Genomic DNA, 21,879 nt, shown 5'->3' on the forward strand with positions numbered 1-21,879 from the left:
GAGTTCAGTTCATGGACAGCTGGCCCCTTTGTTTAACCTGCCAAAGCAGAACAGCATTTTCATAAGAAAACTTGATGAGGTGGAGAGGATCATCTCAGGGTTGCCTCAAATCAGAGAGAAAGGGAGGGCCTGCATACCCTGTAAAGACGTGCCCCAGGGAACCACACCCTTTCACCAGACCCTCCCATTGATTAGCCCATTCAGTATCAACTCATCAGTAGACTGATCAATTGGTGATATTAGCGGCCACCCCTTGGTACAATGAGCAGTCCCATCTCAGTGGGATGGTACATTAACTAGGAGGAGCATTGGGGACTATTACTAGATTCCTTAGCACCTTCATTTTTTCTCAATTGTGGGATGAGGGGAAATGGAAGGTTGTGGTGAGAACTCAAAGAAAATGTAAGTGGGTTTGCTTTGTTTTGTCTTTGCAGCTGGTGGCTATACAGAAAAATACAGAGATAAACTGTGAAAGATAGCAAGCACACCAATGGAGATTTCTTGCCTAAGAACACATACTCTACAATATACACATACCTTGGTTCAAAGTTCTTTTCAAACAGTAATATACATAAAGTGCAATGGGGAATTTTAGGCTTAAATACATGGGTCCTGTAAATTATGAGTATTTCTTTGGAGTTGAGCACTTTTCAAATTGTGGTTGTGCCATTCTTTGTCATCGGGACTGAAGAACTGCACAAATTCCGACATGGAAAACTTGACTCCTCTTTAAGCTGCATTAGAAGGAGACAGTTGCTCATTTGTTCCCACCTGCATATTTAATGTATGCTGTGTTCCTGTTTCTTTGTATCTCCACATGAAAGCCCTTTAGCCCACTGTGCTTTTCTTTCCAATCAAAAGATAAAAGAACTCTGAGGTCTCTTGGGCATACCCTATGTTCTCTTCGGCTTTTCCTCATTGTTGACATGCCAGAACACTATACAAGTTCTTTGCCTTGAAAAAAATAAACAAAAGAAAAAAGTGGTTAGAAAATAAGTAAAATGGATTTGGAAGAGGAGACCAATGGACTTTGATAAAGCAGAGGATCATTTTATAGATGGCTGGAATTAAATATATCAGCTCTAAAATTCAATGAGAAGCAGTTTGACAATGTAAAGTTGGTGGGTCAATTCCTCTAGCAAAATATTCTCTTGTGAAAATCCATTTATGTATACGTTGTTGTGAGGACATTGCTTGTTTGTTTCCAGCTGTTCAGCCCTGAAATAATCACTCAAAAACCATATTATTTGCTATCCTGTTTGACCAATAGTTTAAGCATGTTTCTGACTAACTCTTATATCTTAATTTAACCCATCTCTATTAATCTATGTATCTCCATGAGACTGTGGCTTACCAGGTAAAGTTCTCACATCTGTCTCCAGTGGGGCTAGTGGGCTGTGGGTTTTTTTGTTTGTTTGTTTGTTTGTTTTTGCTTTTCAGATTGGCAAGGGGACTGTTCAGCTCAGATTTCTCGCTGCTAAGTAGTCAGGGGTGGAATTCTTAGGAGTATTTAAATAAAACTTGGTGATAGGAAGAAATCTTAGACAAATCATATAATATTAATCGAGAAAACACAAAATACAAATGAAAGATGTTAATTTTTCTCCCTTGGTTTGTTATGTGTGAATAAGCTGTCAGTCAGACTGGATACAGTATTAGAGCCAGAGACTATGTCTTATTATTTTCAAGTTGACAGAGAATCCACAGGTTTTTGGATTTTGGAGTGGAGAGGGTGTGAGTGGGAGGATGATATAAATGAAGAGGAATGACAAGTTAAGACTGTGTTAGGGGTACCCATGAGGAATATAGATTTTTCTAAAATAAAATGCTAATGAGGCATGAAATAATAAGTCTTTTGCTGCAAAAAAAAATAGAGTCGTGAAATTGCTGCTTTGTTTTGTGCTATGCCACAAGAAAGCATTGAAGAGACATGGCCAGAAAGCACTTACTCAAAAAATAAAAAATAAAATCTAACAATAAGCCATCAAAGAGAAAAAGAAAAGTGCCTCCTCTTGTTTTCTGTCCTCTTTATTTTACATTCTGTTCCTCTTCTTCCCACACTTCACGCCCTCCCCTCAAGCTGCCAGCTGGAATATTGTGATTGAGAGCAGAGCACACAAACAATCACGCTTTGTGACATTTGATATAACAGCTCCAGAAGGATGGATATGGGTTTAGTAAAGAGTCTGTGGCCATCTGAAGCCACTTGGAATGTTAGGTAGGGAAAGATCAGAAAACTGGCATGGACAGATTCATCAGTAATGTCTAGAGTCAAAACCCAAGAAAACAAGGATGCAATGGACTGGAACAGTAGCTCTGTCCATGGTCTCAAAGTCTAACCATGAACTTGTCTCATTGCCATGCCCATCTGGCATATGGTGCTGCTCTATTTTGCCTAACTTGGTAAAAATGGCAAAGGCTTAATGAAGTACATCACCCCCTTCATCTAAGCTTTTATATCCCATAAGCTGGCTTGAGAATCACAAAGTGATCTCCAGGAGGGTTATAAAAATGAGTGGCCCATGGTTTTTATCATATTCTCCAGAACCTATTTCATACCCATCCATTGTTCTGCTGGTCTGAAGTCTCTTGATTCCTTGTGTATAGTATGTTGATATTAGAAGAATTTCCTTTCTGAAAATTCTTGATTTCATAATTCTAACTCCTCCTTTCCTTCCTGCTTCTGTGGTAAGATCTTTCTTGGCCATTTTTACTGCTTGCTTTTACCTTCACAAATGAAAATGTTCCTAATGTTCTATCCTTGTCTCTCCTGCTCCCCTTTGAATGATTCTAGTGGCCTTCTTGTGTGTTGACCTGGAGGGTAGGCATGAACTGAGCATCATTAGCCATGCCCATTCTCCCGTTTCAAGGTTTACTTTCAACCTACAGGTGTGTTCTAGTTTATCTGATCAAATTATATTTAGAAACAACAGATGTGGGCCCTGCATCAGAGGCCCATCCAGTACTATTAACCTCTACCCAACCACCTTCCTGTTTCCTCGGATTCCTACAGTTTCCCTCTAAAATTCCCCATGACTCTTTTGTCAGCTCTATCCATTCATGGCATGGAAAATAGAATCTCTTTTCATTTAAAATCTAGCTCAATTATCATCCTCCAGTGTTTTGGGTTGTTTTCTTCACTCAATCCAAAATACCACACTTTTCCTGTTCAGAATGATAGTGTCCCTTGGCTTCAAAAGTCTCAATGTTCTCTGGGCTCATCCCTTTTCTCCTTATGCAATCGTAATTTGGCCTTATTGCATCCCATGAATATTACATGTGTCTGTGTGGTCACCAGGAGATGCTGCATGATCTTACCTACCATTTCAGATTGTTAACTTTCTTCTTAACTATTTACCTGTGTTTTCCTTTCACAAAGCTCATTCTTTCCACTTGTCTTTCGAGCGTCATATTTTTGCATTTCTGACTTTCCCTATTCCTGTCTTTCTACATGGGAAGCTCTTCTCTCATTTTTAGCTACCGCAATATTTCCTAGCCATAAAAAAATTAGTGGGAAGTATTTCTGCTATTTCAGAGTCTTTTCCAGAGGCTGTGAGTAATCTTTACATCCTGTAAAACAAAATATATGAAAATAATGCAAGTTTATCTTAATTATAGTTATATGTATATTGCCTAGCTTCTTTGTAGATAATAAGCTTCTGGGATGCTTTTAGTTTCATTAGTCATCGTATCTTTTTGATAAATAAATTGCTCCCTCCTACTGACATGCAAACAAAGGCATCAATGGTCCATAGGTCTATCCTTTCCTATGTGAGGCATTCTAATTCCCTATTTATGAATCTAGTCTCTTTTTTCTTTCCAATCCTTTTCACATCCCACGACCATACACTGTTTCCCACTGCTACAGCAAAACTCTTTATTATTTCCATAAATATATCTTATAGTTGCACTCTATAATGTTGGGAGGGTTGTTCTGAATATTTTAAACACTTTGCCTCATTATATTTTTGTTGTTTGAACCTAGGGCAGGCTTCCTCTAACTCTCAGTGCGGTGTTTTATGCATTTCGCCGTCTGTATGGTATTGTGATTTTCTTACTGCCTAGGTTGTCTGCTAATCTACTGGATGTTCTTGGAAACTGAGTCCTTGAGTTCTCAATGCCAGTGTACCTGGCACAGAGTAAATTCGTAATGAAGGTGTGTTGAAACAATGAATAACTTCAAACTTAGCACTTGGAATTTTACTTATTGTCCAAGTTTCATCTCAAAGGCCACCTTGAATGACTGTTACTCAGTGCTCTGCCATGCCCTTTTGCTGCTTTATTCGCTCTGCTGTTGGTTCTCTAGCTTAACTTTGGAGATACAGTGAGGAAGCATCCAGTGTGTGTGTGTGGGGGGGGGGGGGGGATATGTATTTACCTGACTGCCAGAAATCAGGATCGTGGAATTGTTTTAACCCTGAAGAAGATTTACAAATTGAGAATGGCATTATAAATATGCAAATATTATGGAAATGTTCTTACTGATTAGGATAATTCTGAGGAACCTAATTTTGCTCCTGACCTACCCATCTGTGAGAACCGTCAATCAGAGAACTTGTTATCATATTTAGGTTCAAAGATATTAGACAAGAATAATGCATGGAAAATAACCAGGAAGCTGAAGAAATATCAAGCGCTGATACGAAATTATCCTGTAAAATATAAGAAGTGCTTTCTTTGTTTAAAATGTCAGCAGTCACCTGCAGATTATAAATAAATAATTATCTACTATGGGGGGGAGTGGTCTGAGGACAAGGGATATACTTTTAGATTCAACTCATCTAAATAATTTAAATCAAAATGTTGAAAGTATATAAGGACCTAAAAGGTGCCGTTCTGGTTTTAGTCTGTAACTGAAATAACTTTGATAAAAATCTACCTTATTGAAATTTCAAAAAGAAAAAGATACCTGACATTTATAGCTTACCATGTAAATTCCCGCCTTGAGCTTCTCTGGCTTTCCTTCTGAGGAGGAACCACTGAAATGCAACCTTGTATTCAGTTTTAGATATCCTGTGGAAATACTGTTCCTTCCCCTCTTCTCTTTAAAAATATGAGCCTCTCAATTTTAAATGGGCTTCGTTCATGACAATAATGAAAAAAAGAAATCAAAGGACACAGTGTGATATTCCTAAAATTGTCAATTGCTTGCCTGTGGTGGAGGCTCATCTCTGATGTGTTCGCTTGGCCTCTTTAAGGAATTGCAGCAGTATCTTGCCAACCTGGCTGAGCAGTGCAGTGCTGACAATAATGGCGTGGAGCTCCCCGTTGTCATCATTCTGGATAATCTTCACCATGTGGGTTCTTTGAGTGATATCTTCAATGGTTTCCTCAACTGTAAATATAACAAATGGTAAGCGCATGAAAATAATCGGACCAATCATGTTAAGAAATGGTGATGCCATTGACTTCTGTGTACCTTTATATGTTTTAACACTTCTAGTGGATACCATTAGTGCAAAACTTCTAATAGTATCCTAAATTTCCGTAGAATCTGCATGTGTTGCTTTAGAATACTTATTTATCCACAGTTATGTCTCTAGAAGGGGTTTGTCTTGCTTTGTTTGCTTGTTTAGATGCTGGTTTTGTTTTGAGACAAGGTATCATTATCTTAACCACGCTGGCCTCAGCTTCACAGTAATCCCCCTGCCTCTCTCTTCCCAAACTACTGCACCTGATCTTTGGGTACTTTTATGCAAGCATTATGCCTTCTTTGATGATGTTAGTTTCCGTAAACATACCAGAAGTCTAGGATGCCAGTGTGGATGGTGTAATGTTTGGATTCTTTAAATAGGGAATGTGATAGCTAGATGTTTCATTCTTGGGATCAGGGGTATCTGTTAAATCTCTAATCTTCCTGTTCTTGGTATAATTAGGAGGGCACAATGGCATTCCTGGTTCCATGGTGGTGGGAGTGTTTTCAAAGAATTATTATTTTTTTTTTTTAGAGAGGCTACCATTGTGTACAATTTTATCTTTTACTAAAGCCTGCACAAGACTTCCCAGAGGGAGACGGGCAGTGGTGGCACATGCCTTTAATCCCAGTACTTGGGAGACAGGGACAGGCGGATCTCTGTGAGTATGAGGCCAGCCTGGTCTACAGTGCTAGTTCCAGGACAGCTAGGGCTGTTATGCAGAGAAACCAAAAAATCAAAACAAAACAAAACAAAAACAAAAACAAACAAAAACTTCCCGGAAGGAAAGGCATTAATATTGGGAATCATTAAAAATGAAGTGTGGTCTGCAGTGTTAAATGCAGAACTTGGTCAAGCAGCAACAGTTGCCATGTGGTCCATGCCAGAGACAATTGCATCACTTTTCCCTCTAGCATGTATAAACGCTCCATTCTCTTATTTTTCCTAGTCCTTATATTATTGGAACAATGAATCAGGGAGTCTCTTCGTCACCAAATTTAGAGCTACATCACAATTTCAGGTAAGGACTTAAAGGACTCTGTGTGTGTGTGTGTGTGTGTGTGTGTGTGTACGCATGCATACATGCACCTGCCTTCCTAGCTGTGCTCTTGTGTGCACATGTTATTGTTTCTTTCTAATCAGAAAAACGGCTGTTTTTCCCTTTGCTTGTTGACACTCCTGCCCACAGTGACCTGTGTCGTGGGGATAATTCTCACTCTCCTGGCACCCTTTCTCAAGCAGACATTCTGTGATCTTGAATCTGTCATCAAAAGTGTTTCTCTTCCTGCACACTACTTCCCTGGCTAAAATAGAGCATCCTGCTTCTGAGTGAAGGCTGTGAAGAGAGCTCCTATTTCAGGATCTACACTCTCCCACAGCGGCCCTCTCAGCATGCATGCACCCACTCACTCTCAGGAACATAAGCTCCTTGGAAGCTATGAAGTAAAACTCCAATGATAATAGATTTTCTAAATGCTTGCAAGTATCACACTGTGGCTATTAATTAATAGAGGAACATTAGTGCTTTATATTGCAATGAAAATTACTATGGAAATACATTTTAAGTTCTCCAAAAGGACATTGGATTTTCCTTTTTTCTTTTCTTTTTTTTTTTTTTTTTTTTTTTTTTTTGCAGGTGGGTGTTGTGTGCAAACCACACAGAACCAGTGAAAGGCTTCTTAGGCAGGTATCTTCGAAGGAAATTGATAGAGATGGAAATCGAAAGGAATATACGGAATAATGACCTAGTCAAAATCATAGATTGGATTCCTAAGACATGGCATCACCTCAATAGCTTTTTGGAAACACATAGTTCTTCTGATGTGACCATCGGTAAGTTCCAGAATTAGAATATCACATTTCCTGTGAGCATTGTGTAAAGGTGGCCAGACTGGATGACGAAACAACAAAGAAAGCTAGGCTTCTCAAAGCTTCCAAAGATTAAGGGATTATTTCCTTCGTAAAACCATCTTTCTCTGGGGGTTACAGCTACAATTATTTTATTGAATCTGATGGAAATTAAATTTGAAATTGAAAAGTATCCAAAAATTAGACCACCCGTCCAAATAAAAAGTTCTCAGAGTAATTTTTTTTGCTAAAAAGAATACTTCGCCGATTTTTTCCTATTAATTAACTTATTCAGATATGTCATTGAGAGAAGACTTCAGTTAAAAATAAGAGCATTCTGGTAAATAAGTTTTGTGTTTCACGTTTTTTTCAAAAGATAAAACTGAGTTCCCCTCTTTGGGGAGCACAGTGGTGTCTGTCTACTCCTTAAGTTTCATGGCAGAACTACATTTCCCACTGTTATCAGCCATTAAATATCCTCAGCTGCAGGCATGAATCCTATCTTCAGCTCAAAGTATTTAGACTGATTCCAAATCCTACCATGAATGACATCTCGTAATCCACAATTCCTGTCTGTGCTACTGAACTTTATAGTGTCTGTAAAATAGGACTGGAGCAGAAATATCACTATTTCTTCTCATTCTGTGTTATTAAACAATTAATGTTTCATTGGTAGGAAAACAAGAGGCCTGGAGGGGAGGCTTGACCTTCCATGAACATGTTTTCATGACGATTGGGCTGACCAACATTAGAATTTTCTAGGAATAGGTGTGCTATATTTCTCCAAAATGTCTCTAAACATGTGTTTGGATTGGTAAATACAATGCTTCTGAAACATTTTATCATTCGTGTCTTCTCAGGTCCTCGGCTTTTTCTTCCTTGCCCTATGGATGTCGAAGGTTCTAGGGTGTGGTTCATGGACCTTTGGAATTATTCCTTGGTACCGTATGTTCTGGAGGCAGTGAGGGAAGGCCTTCAGGTAGAGTATTTGACTTGTATTACTGTGTAGAAAAACAAAGTAAGAAAAAAGAAGCCAAACCCCTATTCTTTCTTTCAAAAACAAATCCATTCCTTTTTTTTTTTAATATTTATGCAGAAAACTAAAGAGCAACAAATGTACAGTAGTGTGTCTCCTATCACAAGGCTCATATGTATGTGTGTATACATATGTGTGTATATGTATATCTGTGTGGATGTATGTGTGGATGTATATATGTGTATTGTGTGTATACATATGTGTGTATATGTATATATGTGTGGATGTATGTGTGGATGTATATATGTGTATTGTGTATATACATTTGTGTGTATATGTATATATGTGTGGATGTATATATGTGTATTGTGTATATACATGTGTGTGTATAGGTGTGTGGGTGTATATATATGTGTGTGTGTGTGTGTGTGTGTGTGTGTGTGTGTGTATGTACATGTCTGTAAAGAAGTAACTCTCCCAGCAATACATTGAAGGCCAAAATTATTACAATGGGTATTGATAATGTTCTTGTTAAATAGATATGTAATTACAGTTATCCATTGTAAGACACAGACTATTAAGTGGATTCAAGGAAAAAGATATGACTTTATTTCAAACATTTTGCATTTTATGAATTTTCAAAAACCACTATACTACATACAATGTAAGCTGATCTCTCAAATTTCATTTATTTTAAAAATAGTATCATCATTTATGAAAACTCACTTATACTAGAGAAGTTATTTGATAAAATTGACGTTTAGATGAAGTGTTTTCCCTTCAGATACAGTTTCCATATTAATAAGCTATTTTCTTAATCTTTGTTTGTAGATTGATGTTTTATATTTGCTTGCTGAGAAACAAAAAGCAACAGAAGCCTCTTATGAGCCCCAAATCAGTAATACATAAACTGCTTAACTTCCTTAGATTCTATCTTTGGAGATACATGCATCTTTTTTATATTATAGTAAATAATATTTGTAAAACTCTTTCTTGAACATTATGATTGTGTAAAGTTTCCATTTGGGTGAGAGTCCTGCTCATTTTAGTAATCATAACCTCTCAGACGAAGTCTATCAATTTCAAGTTTCTTGCTGTGGTTTCTGATAATTTGGTACTAGGTTAGTGTAAGCAGCTAAATAGGTCACCTTATAGATATAGAAGTCAAGCTTAGAGCCGGCACATGGAATAGGCAGAAACTGTACACTTTTAACAATGGACTGTTTTGTTGTAGTGGAAATTCTTACTATGCGAAAGAATTTAGATAATGGGAATCTTGGAAGGCCCCATCCATGACCTCTAGGGCAGAAAAGGTCATTGGATCTCATAGTGACCTTATCTTAGAGGAATAAGTGAAGACATGATTCTGGGTCTGTCACTTTAGAGGATTGTAAAAGGAAAGTCATTTTTGGATGAAGGCTGGTGCTTCACTGAGGACCATCTGGGGGATGCTCTGTGACACATGTTCAGATTGGAAAGGATGCTGCTGACACACGCAATCTTAGTTCTTCTGGTGATTCCATCTTTCTTGAAATGTCAGCGATTAAATCATCTTTTTTCTGAATGTTTAGATTTCTGTTGTTATTTTCTTGTTATTTTTATTGATTGATTGATCTTTTGTACTCTTGCTGTCCTAGCTGATTCTTTATAAAGATTGGCATCAACTCTTTATGCACTCTCAAGTCTTTTTATGTCAATTTTAGACTTACAGTTTTTTTTGTTTGAGATTTACTTATTATTTTTAGTTGATAAGTGTTTTGCCTGTATGTATGTATGTGCACCACATATATGCCTTGAGCCTTTGGAGGTGAGAAGAAGGTGTCAGTTACCCTAGACCTAAAGTTAAGGAAGATTGTAATTTGTCATGACAGTGCTAAGTATCAAACTTGGCTGTTCTTAAAGCATCATCAGTGCTCTTAACCACCAAACCATCCCTCAAACCCCTAAACACAAACTTTTTAAGAATTGTACATTGCCAGGCAGAGGTGGCATATGACTTTAATCCCAGCACTTGGGAGGCAGAGGCAGATGGATCTCTGGTCTACTGAGTGAGTTCCAGGATAGCTAGGACTACACAGACAAACCTGTCTTGATTCCCCCTCAAAAAGAATTGTGCATTTTCCCTTTTAGTCAGTTGATCACATATCTGTATTTTTTTTACCCTATGTTAAGTAGTTTTTAGCTGATACAAAACTTCCTGCTCCCATATGAGAGATATTTAAAAAAAACAAAACAAAACAAAAAAGTGATGGAAAACAAATAATCTTCAGATTTCTGCCTCAGTTCCTACCTACAAAAGAAATATTGGGACCTAGATAATTTTTGCATTATCATGGATTCAAATTTTAATATAATTTCTGGAGAACCTTAAAAGCATTCCATGGGCTTGTACTCATAGTGCCTGTATTTTTCTTTTGTCTCAATGAAACTCTAAAAGCACCGGCTGTCAACAGAGAAATCACAAGTTGTCCTCTGAGGTTGTGTCACTAGAGCACCTGGTAGCCAGAATGATCCTAGGTGACGCAGGTCACAAAGGAAAAGAAAGGACACCATTGCCTCCTCCTGAGTGTAGCATTTCCTCCATGGTCTCTCAGCCTTACTCCTTGTTTACAAAATCCCGCCAGGCACCATCTCCTCTTCAGTTTATAACATTGTTTATAACATAGAAACTCATGGATCATCATCTCCCTGTGTTATACTGAGCCTGCTTTCTCCAGTCTCTTGTATCTTCTTCTTACCTGTGCTCATGATTTTCCCATAGATTCTTACAGAACTCATATTTAGGTTTCCATTTTCCCCCTCTTTTTGTAGTATTCTCATTTATAAGTGTATCAAAAGTCTTCCAAACGGAAGAGATGGAATTACGGGGCGGGGAGGGGAATGGCTGTCTCAGTATAATGAATGGAGAAAACACCTCTTCATTCTTCATCTTTCCAAAGTACATTTTACTAGAGAACTCCCTTTATTGTAAAAACAGATTTTGTTTTTTAGATCTTGTTTATCAACCTGGAGAATTTTGTTTGTTTGTTCATTTCTCCTAGGTTTTTAAAGTTATTTGTAACAGCAAACATGTACAAGAATGCCTTTATTTCCATATAATAAACCTCCTTGGTGCTTTCCCTCACATCAGGTGCTCCCTTTCATCCTGTAGAATTGGGGTTTTAAAGTGACCTCTGTAGATGTACCTACATTTAAAATCTGGAAAATTCTCCTGAGGACTGAATGTGAAAATAGCTACCTGATTCTTTTCTCAACTGACATAAATGACCTTTGTAATGTGGTGAACTTTTAGATGTACGGGAAACGCGCCCCATGGGAAGATCCCTCCAAGTGGGTCCTTGAGACCTACCCGTGGAATCCTGTATCCCTGCCTCAGGAGGGCCCAGCACTATTGCAGCTGCGGCCAGAAGATGTTGGGTATGAAGGCTGCACATTGACGAAGGAAGCCACAGCATCAAAGCACATTCCCCAGACTGATACAGAAGGGGACCCCTTGGTAAGCATGGCCTGCTATTCCAGTTATATCTTCACATCAGTCTGTAGTCATTGGCATTTAGCCATCATTATCAAAGACCAGTTACTGTAGTTAATGTATGAAATCAGCCTGATGAGGCTGATCATTCAAACTGTTACGACTAGAGCAATTTCCACTGTTCAAATTCTTTAAGAAAAAAAACAAAAACAAAATTCAACTTATTTGTCCAAAAAAAATGTAAGAAACCCTGAAACTGGTTCAAACTGTGTAAGTATGCTTTTTCTCTGATTATACATTGAATTGTGTTGATATTTAGATAATCTGTATTTTAATTGTCCTGACAATCCACTGGGTATTTAAGAGAAAACTGGAAGTTTGCCTATAACTAAAATATGATCAAATGTACACAGAACAAAGCCTATTTTCTATATATAAACTAGCCATATTAAATGCACAGTTAGTGTTCTGTTGCTTTCAGGAAGAAAGGATAAGCTCTGTTGTTTATGAGACTTATTTCTTTTTATGTGCATTGGTGTTTTACCTGCATTTGTGTCTGTGAGAGGGTTCTAGACCTCCTGGAACTAGAGTTACAGATAGTTTGTGAGCTGTCTTGTGGGTGCTAGGAATTGAATCCAGGTCCTCTAGAAGAACAGTCAGTTCCTTTAACTGCTAAGACATCTCTGTGGCAATCAAAAAAGATGTAGTCTTTCCATGTTCCTCATGGTATTAGACCATATAATTTTAGTTTTAAAAGCACTACAATAGTTTAAGTGTATACAACTCCAATGTCTGACTATTATGAGAGTATTAAGTACGTATTGTGATTAGCAATAAAGACCCATTTTAGTGTATCTGCTTTTTACTCATAGTATTCTACTAGTGAGAACCTCAAGAAATTATTACCTTGCATGCTCAGTGACAAAAAGGATCATCTAAAGTTAAACCTTGGGTCAGATATATTCTGTTGTGAACATACAAATGTTGCCTCTGTCTTTGTTTCCGTATGTTTGTATAATCTCTGATAGAAAGCAAAAATATATTGCAGTCTAATCTAAATTAGAAAACCTAGTAGGGAAATTATTATTATCAGGAGTCTGGTTTTGAATCTGAACAAGAATGTATGTTCTAGTACACTGAACATTATTTTAAAATGAAATGAACATGCATCGTCAAAATGTTTAATGTTGACACATGTGTGCTGAATGCTGCGATTTGGTGATCATAGTAGGTGTCACTGTTTATGATCTTAAAAGGACATAGTGCAATAGCGATGCGAGACGTGTGCTTGCATTGACCGCAGCAGGTACGGGAGAACTGATGGACAAAGTTGAGAGTCTGTTACGGGACCTGACAGATGGGATAGTTGAGCTGGGTATTGAAACAGGCTTTGGCATTGTTTGTGCAGTTGAATGCAGAACCTCTCAAATCAAGGAATTATCACACTGTTGTAATATGAGCGGCTGGGCTGCGTCCCCAGCACCCCGGCCGCCTGCTAGCTTATGCCCGAAATAACAACACACAAACTGTATTCATTTAAACACTGCTTGTCCCATTTTGCTTGGCCCATTAGCTCTAGCCCTTACTGGCTAATTCTGATATCCCATCAACCCATCTCTAATAAACTGTGTAGCTCCGGTCTTACCGGGAAAGATTCAGCATGTCTGACCTGGCGGCTTGCTTCATCGTGTGTGTCTGCCCGGGAGAGCGGAGCATGGCCTCTCTCTGAGCTCACTTCCTCTTCTTCCCAGCATTCTGTTCTGTTTACTCCTCCCACCTATGTTTTAACCTATCAGGGCCAAGCAGTTTCTTTATTGCTTAACCAATGAAATCAACAGATTGATATATGACACTCCCACATCATCACACAAAACACTGCCAAACAGCACAGTGAAAATTGAGAGTTAGAGGCTAAATAACAGTTGGTCAGAAGAATTAAAACTATAGACTTATCCAGCTGTTAGATCTCATTGAGTCATTTTATTTTTACATGTAGTTAAAACTTGATCACACAGACAGTGGGGCATCATTGTTTATCTGTTTAGCTTAAGATGATTTAAGTAACAGAGCAGAGGAGAAAGCATGGGTCTGGGGTAGCTGGCAGAACTACCTGAGAAAAACTGAAGAATGTGTTAAAGTAATTGGCATTATCTTGGCTGTGAGTATAGATAGGAAGGATGCAGGGGAGACCAGGGGAAAATGATGTTCAGAGAATCCAGACCCATCACAATGGTAACTGAGTTGTATGTGAACTCACTTTCTTTTTATCATATCTTTTGATGGCAATTGAATACAACAACATGGCCAAAAGCAGAGTGAATCACATTGGTACGTGTTTATTACAGATCTGAGACTGGGAGCTGATGCTGATTGAACCTATTATAGAGCAGCACCATTTTCTTTTATTTACTTTATTTTATGTATATGGGTGTTTTTGCCTGCATGTATGTGTGTGCGCCAATACGTATGCCTGGTGCCCACTGAGGTTCAAAGTGTATTTTCTCTTGTTAAGTGTGGAGGGTGCTCAGACACAATACTTCTATAAACCAGCTTCAGTCAAATGCTTAAGTTTCAGATGTTATCACAAACCATTTTCATCTCATATCCTTGTGTAGGTGGTTTAATACATTATGGTAGTTAAGGCTGAAATGCTATTGAAAAATGCCCTGAAAATTATCAAAATGATTTCAAAATACTCTATAACCACCGCCTCTTTGTCAAAATGGCATTCCTGCTGGAACTGATGATTGCCAGTTCATTCTTTATTTCATAAGCTTTATTAAGCATACATTTTTATACTGACATACAAATATTCATGGCCCGACTGAAGACTAAGAAATCTTGTTTGAGATATCTCCTCTCTATTTCTCTAAGTTGAAAGATAAAGGACAACTCTGATTGTTCCAGAAAGTACTGTAGTTAGTATTTGGCACTAAGCAATATAAAGTTTATTGTCCTGGAAGAAGCCTTCAATCAGAAAACAAGTCTCCAACCCTCACGAAGACAGGCGCCAATTACCCTGTGCCTTCTGAAATTGTTGAGCCATCTATTTTCCAAGTCTGCTTTTAAACATTCCTTTTTTTTTTTCCTAGCTCCGATCTCTAATAGTGGAACTGCAGATCTATTGAAATCCAAGCCTTTTATTTTATAATACATCCGAGAGCTGTCTTTCTCCCCAGGTGCTCTCAGGCACAATCCTCTCTCCTGGAACAAATGCTACCTTTCTCCTGTGAAGTTGAGACGCTTGAGAAGGCTGCCATTGTTCCAGAAGGTGGCTTTTGTTCTCCGTGATGTATCAATCATATTTCAGCCAGAGCCTCAGTGACAGCAAACACTTGACAGTGATTCTTTCCTTCTCCCTCTTCAAATGCTCATGGTCTGCTTCCTCCGGTTACCCCTCTCGGGGGGTCAGCTCCTGAACAACAGATGGTGTGCTGTTTGCAGCGGCTGGCTTCATTCCACTCCATCCCCCGCTCCTCTCAAAGGACAGTGCTTGCGAGCCTGTGTGTGTGCACGCGTGCGTGCGTGTCTGTGTGTGTGTGTGTGTGTTAACATTCATGACTTTCACTTGCCATTCAGCGCTCTCTGCTTCTCCCAGCCAAAAAGCTGGGAAGCTTGGCTTGTTCTCCAGCAACCAACCCAGATGTCCAGCTGTGATAGTTTCCTTTCCAGTCTCGCTGCTGGAGCAGAATTCATTCCCAGTACCAAATGAAAGAGTTATCTTGTGGCCCTATTTTGTTCTCTCGGTGTAGACCTGTAGTCCTATTTGAGAGAAACAATTCAGGCGCCAGGTCAGTGAGCGAAAACTGCCCTGTGCATTTCGTTTGGATGGGATGAAAAGAGAAGGATCTCCAAGATGGCTCAGGGCCCTGCTCATTCTGGGGCTGGCTGACTCCGTGCTCACAGGGATGTCTCTTTCTCTTTCTTCAGATGAATATGCTAATGAAACTCCAGGAAGCAGCCAACTACTCGGGCACACAAAGCTGCGACAGCGATAGCATCCACCACCATGAAGACGGTTTGGATTCCTCACTTGAGTCCACTCTCTAAAGGGTGGGAGGAGCTAGGCGAAGGACGATGCCTTTCAGAGGTGTTTTAAAGACAGGTATTGTCACTAAACCACTGCCAGTATGAAAGTCCCCTGTCCAGAGCCCTGACCCAGAGCAGTCGTGACCTCCAAGGAGGCAGCAAGATTAAGCTGGAAGCACCGAGATGCTAAATTTAAATGGGAGCTTAGTTTATTTTATTCGTAGGCATTTTATAATCATGGAGTCAGCAAGGGCGCCTCATTATGTGACTGGAAAGGACGCTGACGACAGGGCAACTGAGTAGATTGCACATGGGATAGCAGGCCGGACTTTATTTTCTTCCTCTTTCAAAGTTTACAATGCAGGACCTTTTTTTTTTTCCTTTTCTTTTCCTTTCTTTTTTTGTGCCTTTCTTTTGTTTCCTCTGAGGGACTGCCCTCCTCAGGCAGGGTCCGCTCTTCTGATCCATGCAACAGCCTTTGTGGCCACATGGTGCTGGTGACAGGGATGCGGGAGTGTCTGTGTTGTGCACTCACTCCATTGCAGAATGACTCCAGGAGGCCAGTCCTCACCGTAAGCACAAAGGGAATTGTGCAACCACCAGGAAAACACTACTGTGGCAAACGGGAAGGGCCAGCTTCCTTCTAACCGCTGTGTTCTCCCCAAGTGCGCTACCCTCTTAGTGTATGAGTCATGGGTTTTATAAGGTTGTTTTTACCACAGTGGTCTTTTTCAAACCACCTGCCCACTCCCTGAACCAGAGTTTTATACCAATTATTAGTCAACACTGACAAAAGGCTTTTCTAGGGCTGTATTTGTTTTTGCCTTTTCAGTGAAAGAAGGAACATTTTCTATGGTGCTGTCTCACTGCCTTAAACCAGATTTCTCCAACAGTTTAACAGTTGGCTTCGATCCTAAACCATTGGTAATTTCCACTGTCTCTTCATTTACAACCAAGCAACACACCAGTTAACACAGCAGCCTCACTCCTCGAGCTCGTTTTTCTTATTTTCTTTTTCTTGAAAGAGATGGATAGGAGAAAGATCAGTATTTTTTATCTTATGAATAAAGAGATTTCTTTGCCTATCCTGCCAATAATTTGAGAACCCTAGAACCCCTCTGTGCCCATCACTTCGAAGCAGAGACGTGTGGCTTTATTCCATGCAGGGCTAAATGAAAGCAGTTCGGAAGGGGGGAGATTTCTAACTCGGAGCCAGGTGAAATACAAGCCCTGGGTTTAGCATGGGCACAACTCTTTGGCTTTCCTTCCCTCGTCTTTATCTTTCCAAGAAAAGAAAATGCTAGTTTTGACGCATGTTGTTTTGATTGCTATTGTTGTACACGAGACATTCAGCATTAAAGAACACTGAGGCAGTCAGCCGCTGTGGAAGAGGAAGCATTTATACTGTACAAAACGGTTAGATTTGCACACTCTACTGGGTAGGTATTGTAAATAATGATTTTCCTTTCCTTCAAACTTGCACAAAATCAAAACTAACACAAAATTGTATCTTATCCTGTTGGTGTTACGAGGTGTTCCACTTGCTGAGATTTCCTGTATGTTGCAAACCAATACAGAATGCAACCCCTCGAAGCTGTTATTATCTGGTGTGTTTGTCCTGTACTTACAAGTTGTTGTGACAATGCAGGAGCTATCCGTGCTAGAGTGAGCATGCTTCCAGACTGTACATGAGGCCAGTACACTTTTGGATGACTAACTGTCTGAAAGTACATCTCTTGTGGCAGGCTATGAAGACAGTGTGTGAAAACTGATCAGTCACTGGCAAAGTGACACCACCCACAAAGGATGGGTTCAAAGTTTAGGAAACTTAAGGTCTATGCCATGGTATAGATGTAGCTCTGTGCGCCTTTTGGGACATGTTATTGGTGCTACCTTCTGTGACCATCTATGGGTTGGTTTCTCTAGAGCAAAATTAACAACACGAGGTATCTGTGCAGATTTCAGAGTGTCATTAAGTTAATGGGTCGTCACATGGTGCTATTGCCCCGAGGGAAATCAGACTGAACTTGTGCACACAGAATTGTCACCCCGACTTTGAAGCCTCAACTTTGGATCAAATCTGCCGTGCAACATCGATGCACGTAGCTGGATGAGTGACTAGTTGCCCTTGTATGATATGTGATCTAAGGACATTGCTAATCTTTCCCTGCCATTTCGAGAAACACGGTCCACACATGAGCATCAACAGAACTTCCTGCAATACATCCCAGTAGGTACGCCTAGTTTACAACATAAACTAGTTTGTGAAACATTTGTCTGTATACATTTTATATTTTGTACATTTTTTGGATGTAACATATCATGTAAATAGGCAGAAGCAGTGAAAGAAATCACCTGAGAAATTTTGTAGTCTTTGTAAAGCCCCAACAATCAGTACTTGGTGTCAACGGACCTTACTGAATGATGTATTTTCTATTGGTTTATTGTTCCTCTAGCTTGTAAACCAGCTTGCATATATTTTTTTGCAAATGTGCACCCTGTATCTGTCTAAATTATTACTTTGCCATTAAAGTGGAATTATTTATTGACAACAAGGTGTGGTGTCTATGTATGGGGAAATTTTGAATGGTGATGTGTAGGGACATGTCAAGCTTTAAAATGCTGCCTCATTATTAACATGTCCTTAGTAGGGATCTTTGTGAACCTATATTTTATAAGCATCATCGGAAGGGCTCCAAAGGTTCAAGTACATACATGCAACTACATGCAGTATATATGCAGCTCCGAAAGTAAGACTTAATTTATCCAGTGAATATTTTATGAGAATTCTGAGTGTGATTCCAATATGCCTGAATGACGAAGTACAAATTAATATCAAAATAAAATGTCTATATTCACTGAGGTAAATGAACTCATTATGTGTTTCTTTGTGTTTATTCCATCAAATTCACTTTGGGCCTTTTAGTAATAACGATGATTTTAAAATAAAAGTAACTCTGTGTGTGTGTGTGTGTGTGTGTGTGTGTGTGTGTGTGTGTAAAAAGAATGGAAGGGAGAGAGAGATAGACAAAGACAAAAAGGCAGAAAGAGTTTATGAAATAGGAATAAACTTCCTTTAAAATTATAATTCCTTTCAAAATAGTTTGGACATTTCTTGAATCCTAGTAGTAGGATGTATATCTGGTTGTTTTCTGTTTTTTAATTCTAACACATAAATTACTGGCATTTCTGATCCATCCTGAACTATAATCAGTGTCTTATTTCTATAGTCAGTTGAGAGATATAGGACACATCTACAGTTCCTTTTCAGAGTATGAATTAATCCAGTGCTTGATCGTGGCAGCGTATCTCAATGATCGAACACTTACCTAGCATGTGGGAGGCACTGGATTTAATGGTTTTTTTTGTTTTGTTTTGTTTTGTTTTGCTTTATTTTGTTTTTCCTGAGAGGAAGAAAACAAAACCTGAAGATGACTCTTTTAAATGAAACATCAGACTACATAAGTCAGAATCCCAATGCCACCATTCTTCTCATGTGTCTATTGAAACTCTGTAAGCCTCAATTTTCTCACTATAAAATGTGAGGAAAGTACCCCTCTTAAAGGTTACTGTGAAAATCGAATGTTATTTATTACATGAAAATGCTATGGGCAGTGCATAGCTCCCCTATTTTCACCAAAAGCCATAGGAAATAGTCATTACCCTATTTTCAGTATTCTTAAAAATAGTATGTGTAAAAGTTATTTTTAGAATAGGTTTTTGGTTTTGGGTGCTGGAAACAAACATAGGAAATCATGTACTGTGAGCTCATGATCTACGACTGAACTGCACATCTATTCCAAAATGTTGGTAAGAGTGTATCTTAAATTTGGCTTTACCATGTATAAAATGAAGCCAGTGATTATACTCATTTATACAAAGAACTCAAGAAATTGGACACCAAAAGATCATATAATCTAATAAAAATAATGGAGTACAGACCTAAACAGAGAACTCTCAACAGAGGAATCCAAAATGGCTGAAAGACACTTAAAGAAATGTTCAACATCCTTAGTCATCAGAGAAATACAAATCAAAACAACTCTGAGATTCCATCTTACACCTGTATGAATGGCCAAGATCAAAAACACTGATGACAACTTATGCTGGAGAGGTTGTGGGGAAAAGGGAACACTTCTGCATTGCTGGTGGGAATGCGAGCTAGTGAAACCCCTTTGTATGTCAGCGTGGTGATTTCTCAGAAAATTAGGAAACAACCTTCCTCAAGACCCAATAATACCACTTTTGGGTATATATCCAAAGGATGCTGAATCGTGCCACAAGGACATGTGCTCAGCTATGTTCATAGCAGCTTTGTTTGTCTAGCCAGAACCTGGAAACAACCTAAATGCCCCTCGATCAAAGAATGGATTTTAAAAAATGTGGTACATTTATACAATGGAGTATTACACAGCAGAAAAAAATAACGACAGCTTGAATTTTGTAGGAAAATGGATGGAACTAGGACACATTATTTTGAGTGAGGTAACCCAGACACAGAAAGACAATTATCACATGTACTCACTCATAGATGGTTTTTAAACATAAAGCAAAGAAAACCAGCCTACAAACCACAATCCTAGAGAATTTAGACAACAATATGGATACTAAGAGAGACTTACATAAATCTAATCTACATGGGAAGTAGAAAGTATAAAAAGACAAGATCTCCTGAGTAAATTGGGAGCATGGGGACCTTGGGGGAAGGTTGAAGGAGGGAGGGGAAAAGCAGGGAGGGAGCGGAGGAAAATGTAGAGCTCAATAAATATTATGGAAAAAAACTTGTAAAGAGTACTGAGGAATGGACCTTAAAGTGCTCTAAACATTGCCTCCAAGTCAATAGTTGTTTATTGTTATATTCGCATTGCCATAAATTAAAAAGATTTATTTAGTGTTTATGTACATGCGTGCATGCTTGTGTGAGATTTTTGCAATGTGTGGGAGTGCCTTCTTAAAAAGAGTATCTTGCTCAATTGCTCATGTATCTATTAGTATTGTCACATATTTATTCATAAGATTGTTTTGAAAACTGGGTATTTTTAAATGCAGAAAGCTCTGAAAAAAGTAGTCGGAACATCTTAAATTCTTCCCCGGTGTTAGGTATTATTATTCAATGGAACTTTATTATATGCCTAACATATGCCAGGCTTCTTCTGGCATCAGATGCCATGAGATGCCATCCATTTTCTCCCCACATCAAAACAGTGTGGATAAATCTTCATTAAGATCTTCCTTCCGCGTGAAATACCATTAGCTGGGTAATTTTAGTGATGACTGAATGCTGAAACAGTGCTATTGTCAGTTTATTAACTGTAGTGCTAGAATTCACCTGAGTCTTTCAACTTGACTGAGAGTGTCTTTAAAACAAAATATCATGCTCATGTTGTGTGGCTTACTTGACAGGCATACTTCTCCTCGATGGTCATGCTGCAGAAGTCTGAAGACATATATAAAATGCGGTCTTCTCCTTCCACTCTTTAATAGACCAAATAGCTACTCTTCCTGTCTTTGCTGATTGTCCCAACCCTCAGCTTCTTTTTCACCATGCTTACAGTTTTGGTTCTCTTCGCTATAACAATACCCAATGAAGAATCTAAAGACAATTATTAAACCAAGGACGATAACTTTCTGGACAGTATAGCTATGTGAGCATGTGTCAGTGTTCTACTGTGATCTCCCATATGTTGAAAACTTTAGAGGGAGAACCTGAGAGGTTCTTTCCTGCTACATATTTTTAGAAAATGTCAGTAAACCAAACCAAACAATTATTTGTTGAAAGAGTTTCAGGTCGTTCATTGGCAATCAAGTAGAAGAGTGAGTGACTGATTCTATAGGATAAATATTAATCTCAAACTTTGTTAAGTCATTAATGAAAATTCCTTAATGTATTCTAATTTATTCAAAAAGAAATTCACAAATCATATTATGCTTGACATTTTGTCTGTGTCAGATTGGGAATGATACTCAAATGGTTCATCTTCTGCCTCAACCAAAGCCATGGGTTGATACAGGTGTGCCGCCATGTCCAGGTTAGAGCGCTATTTTTATTTTAGGAAATATTCTTTCTTTTGTTCTTTATATATTCTCATATGCCAGGTCAAACTTGCAATGTTTCAGATAAGCCTTCCTTGTCTCTCAAA

The 21,879-nt window shown here is 38.7% G+C and overlaps 1 protein-coding gene across 6 annotated transcripts in view; it reads left to right on the forward strand.

Moving 5' to 3' along the window:
* Nav3 (neuron navigator 3) overlaps positions 1-18,546 on the forward strand; it is a 709,344-nt gene extending 690,798 nt beyond the window's left edge. For all 6 annotated transcript variants that reach the window (XM_041665541.1, XM_041665547.1, XM_041665565.1 and 3 more), the window contains 6 exons: positions 5,199-5,353; positions 6,364-6,435; positions 7,051-7,247; positions 8,123-8,241; positions 11,531-11,734; positions 15,641-18,546. In XM_041665541.1, coding sequence (XP_041521475.1) covers positions 5,199-5,353; positions 6,364-6,435; positions 7,051-7,247; positions 8,123-8,241; positions 11,531-11,734; positions 15,641-15,760 — 867 coding nt within the window. In that variant the 3' untranslated portion in view covers positions 15,761-18,546. The remainder of the gene's footprint in view (positions 1-5,198; positions 5,354-6,363; positions 6,436-7,050; positions 7,248-8,122; positions 8,242-11,530; positions 11,735-15,640) is intronic.
* Positions 18,547-21,879: the final 3,333 nt, after the last annotated feature.

The sequence above is a fragment of the Microtus oregoni genome, unplaced genomic scaffold, assembly GCF_018167655.1.
Source record: "Microtus oregoni isolate MIOR12 unplaced genomic scaffold, Mior012 000001F_ref0000356, whole genome shotgun sequence".
Lineage (NCBI taxonomy): Eukaryota > Metazoa > Chordata > Mammalia > Rodentia > Cricetidae > Microtus > Microtus oregoni.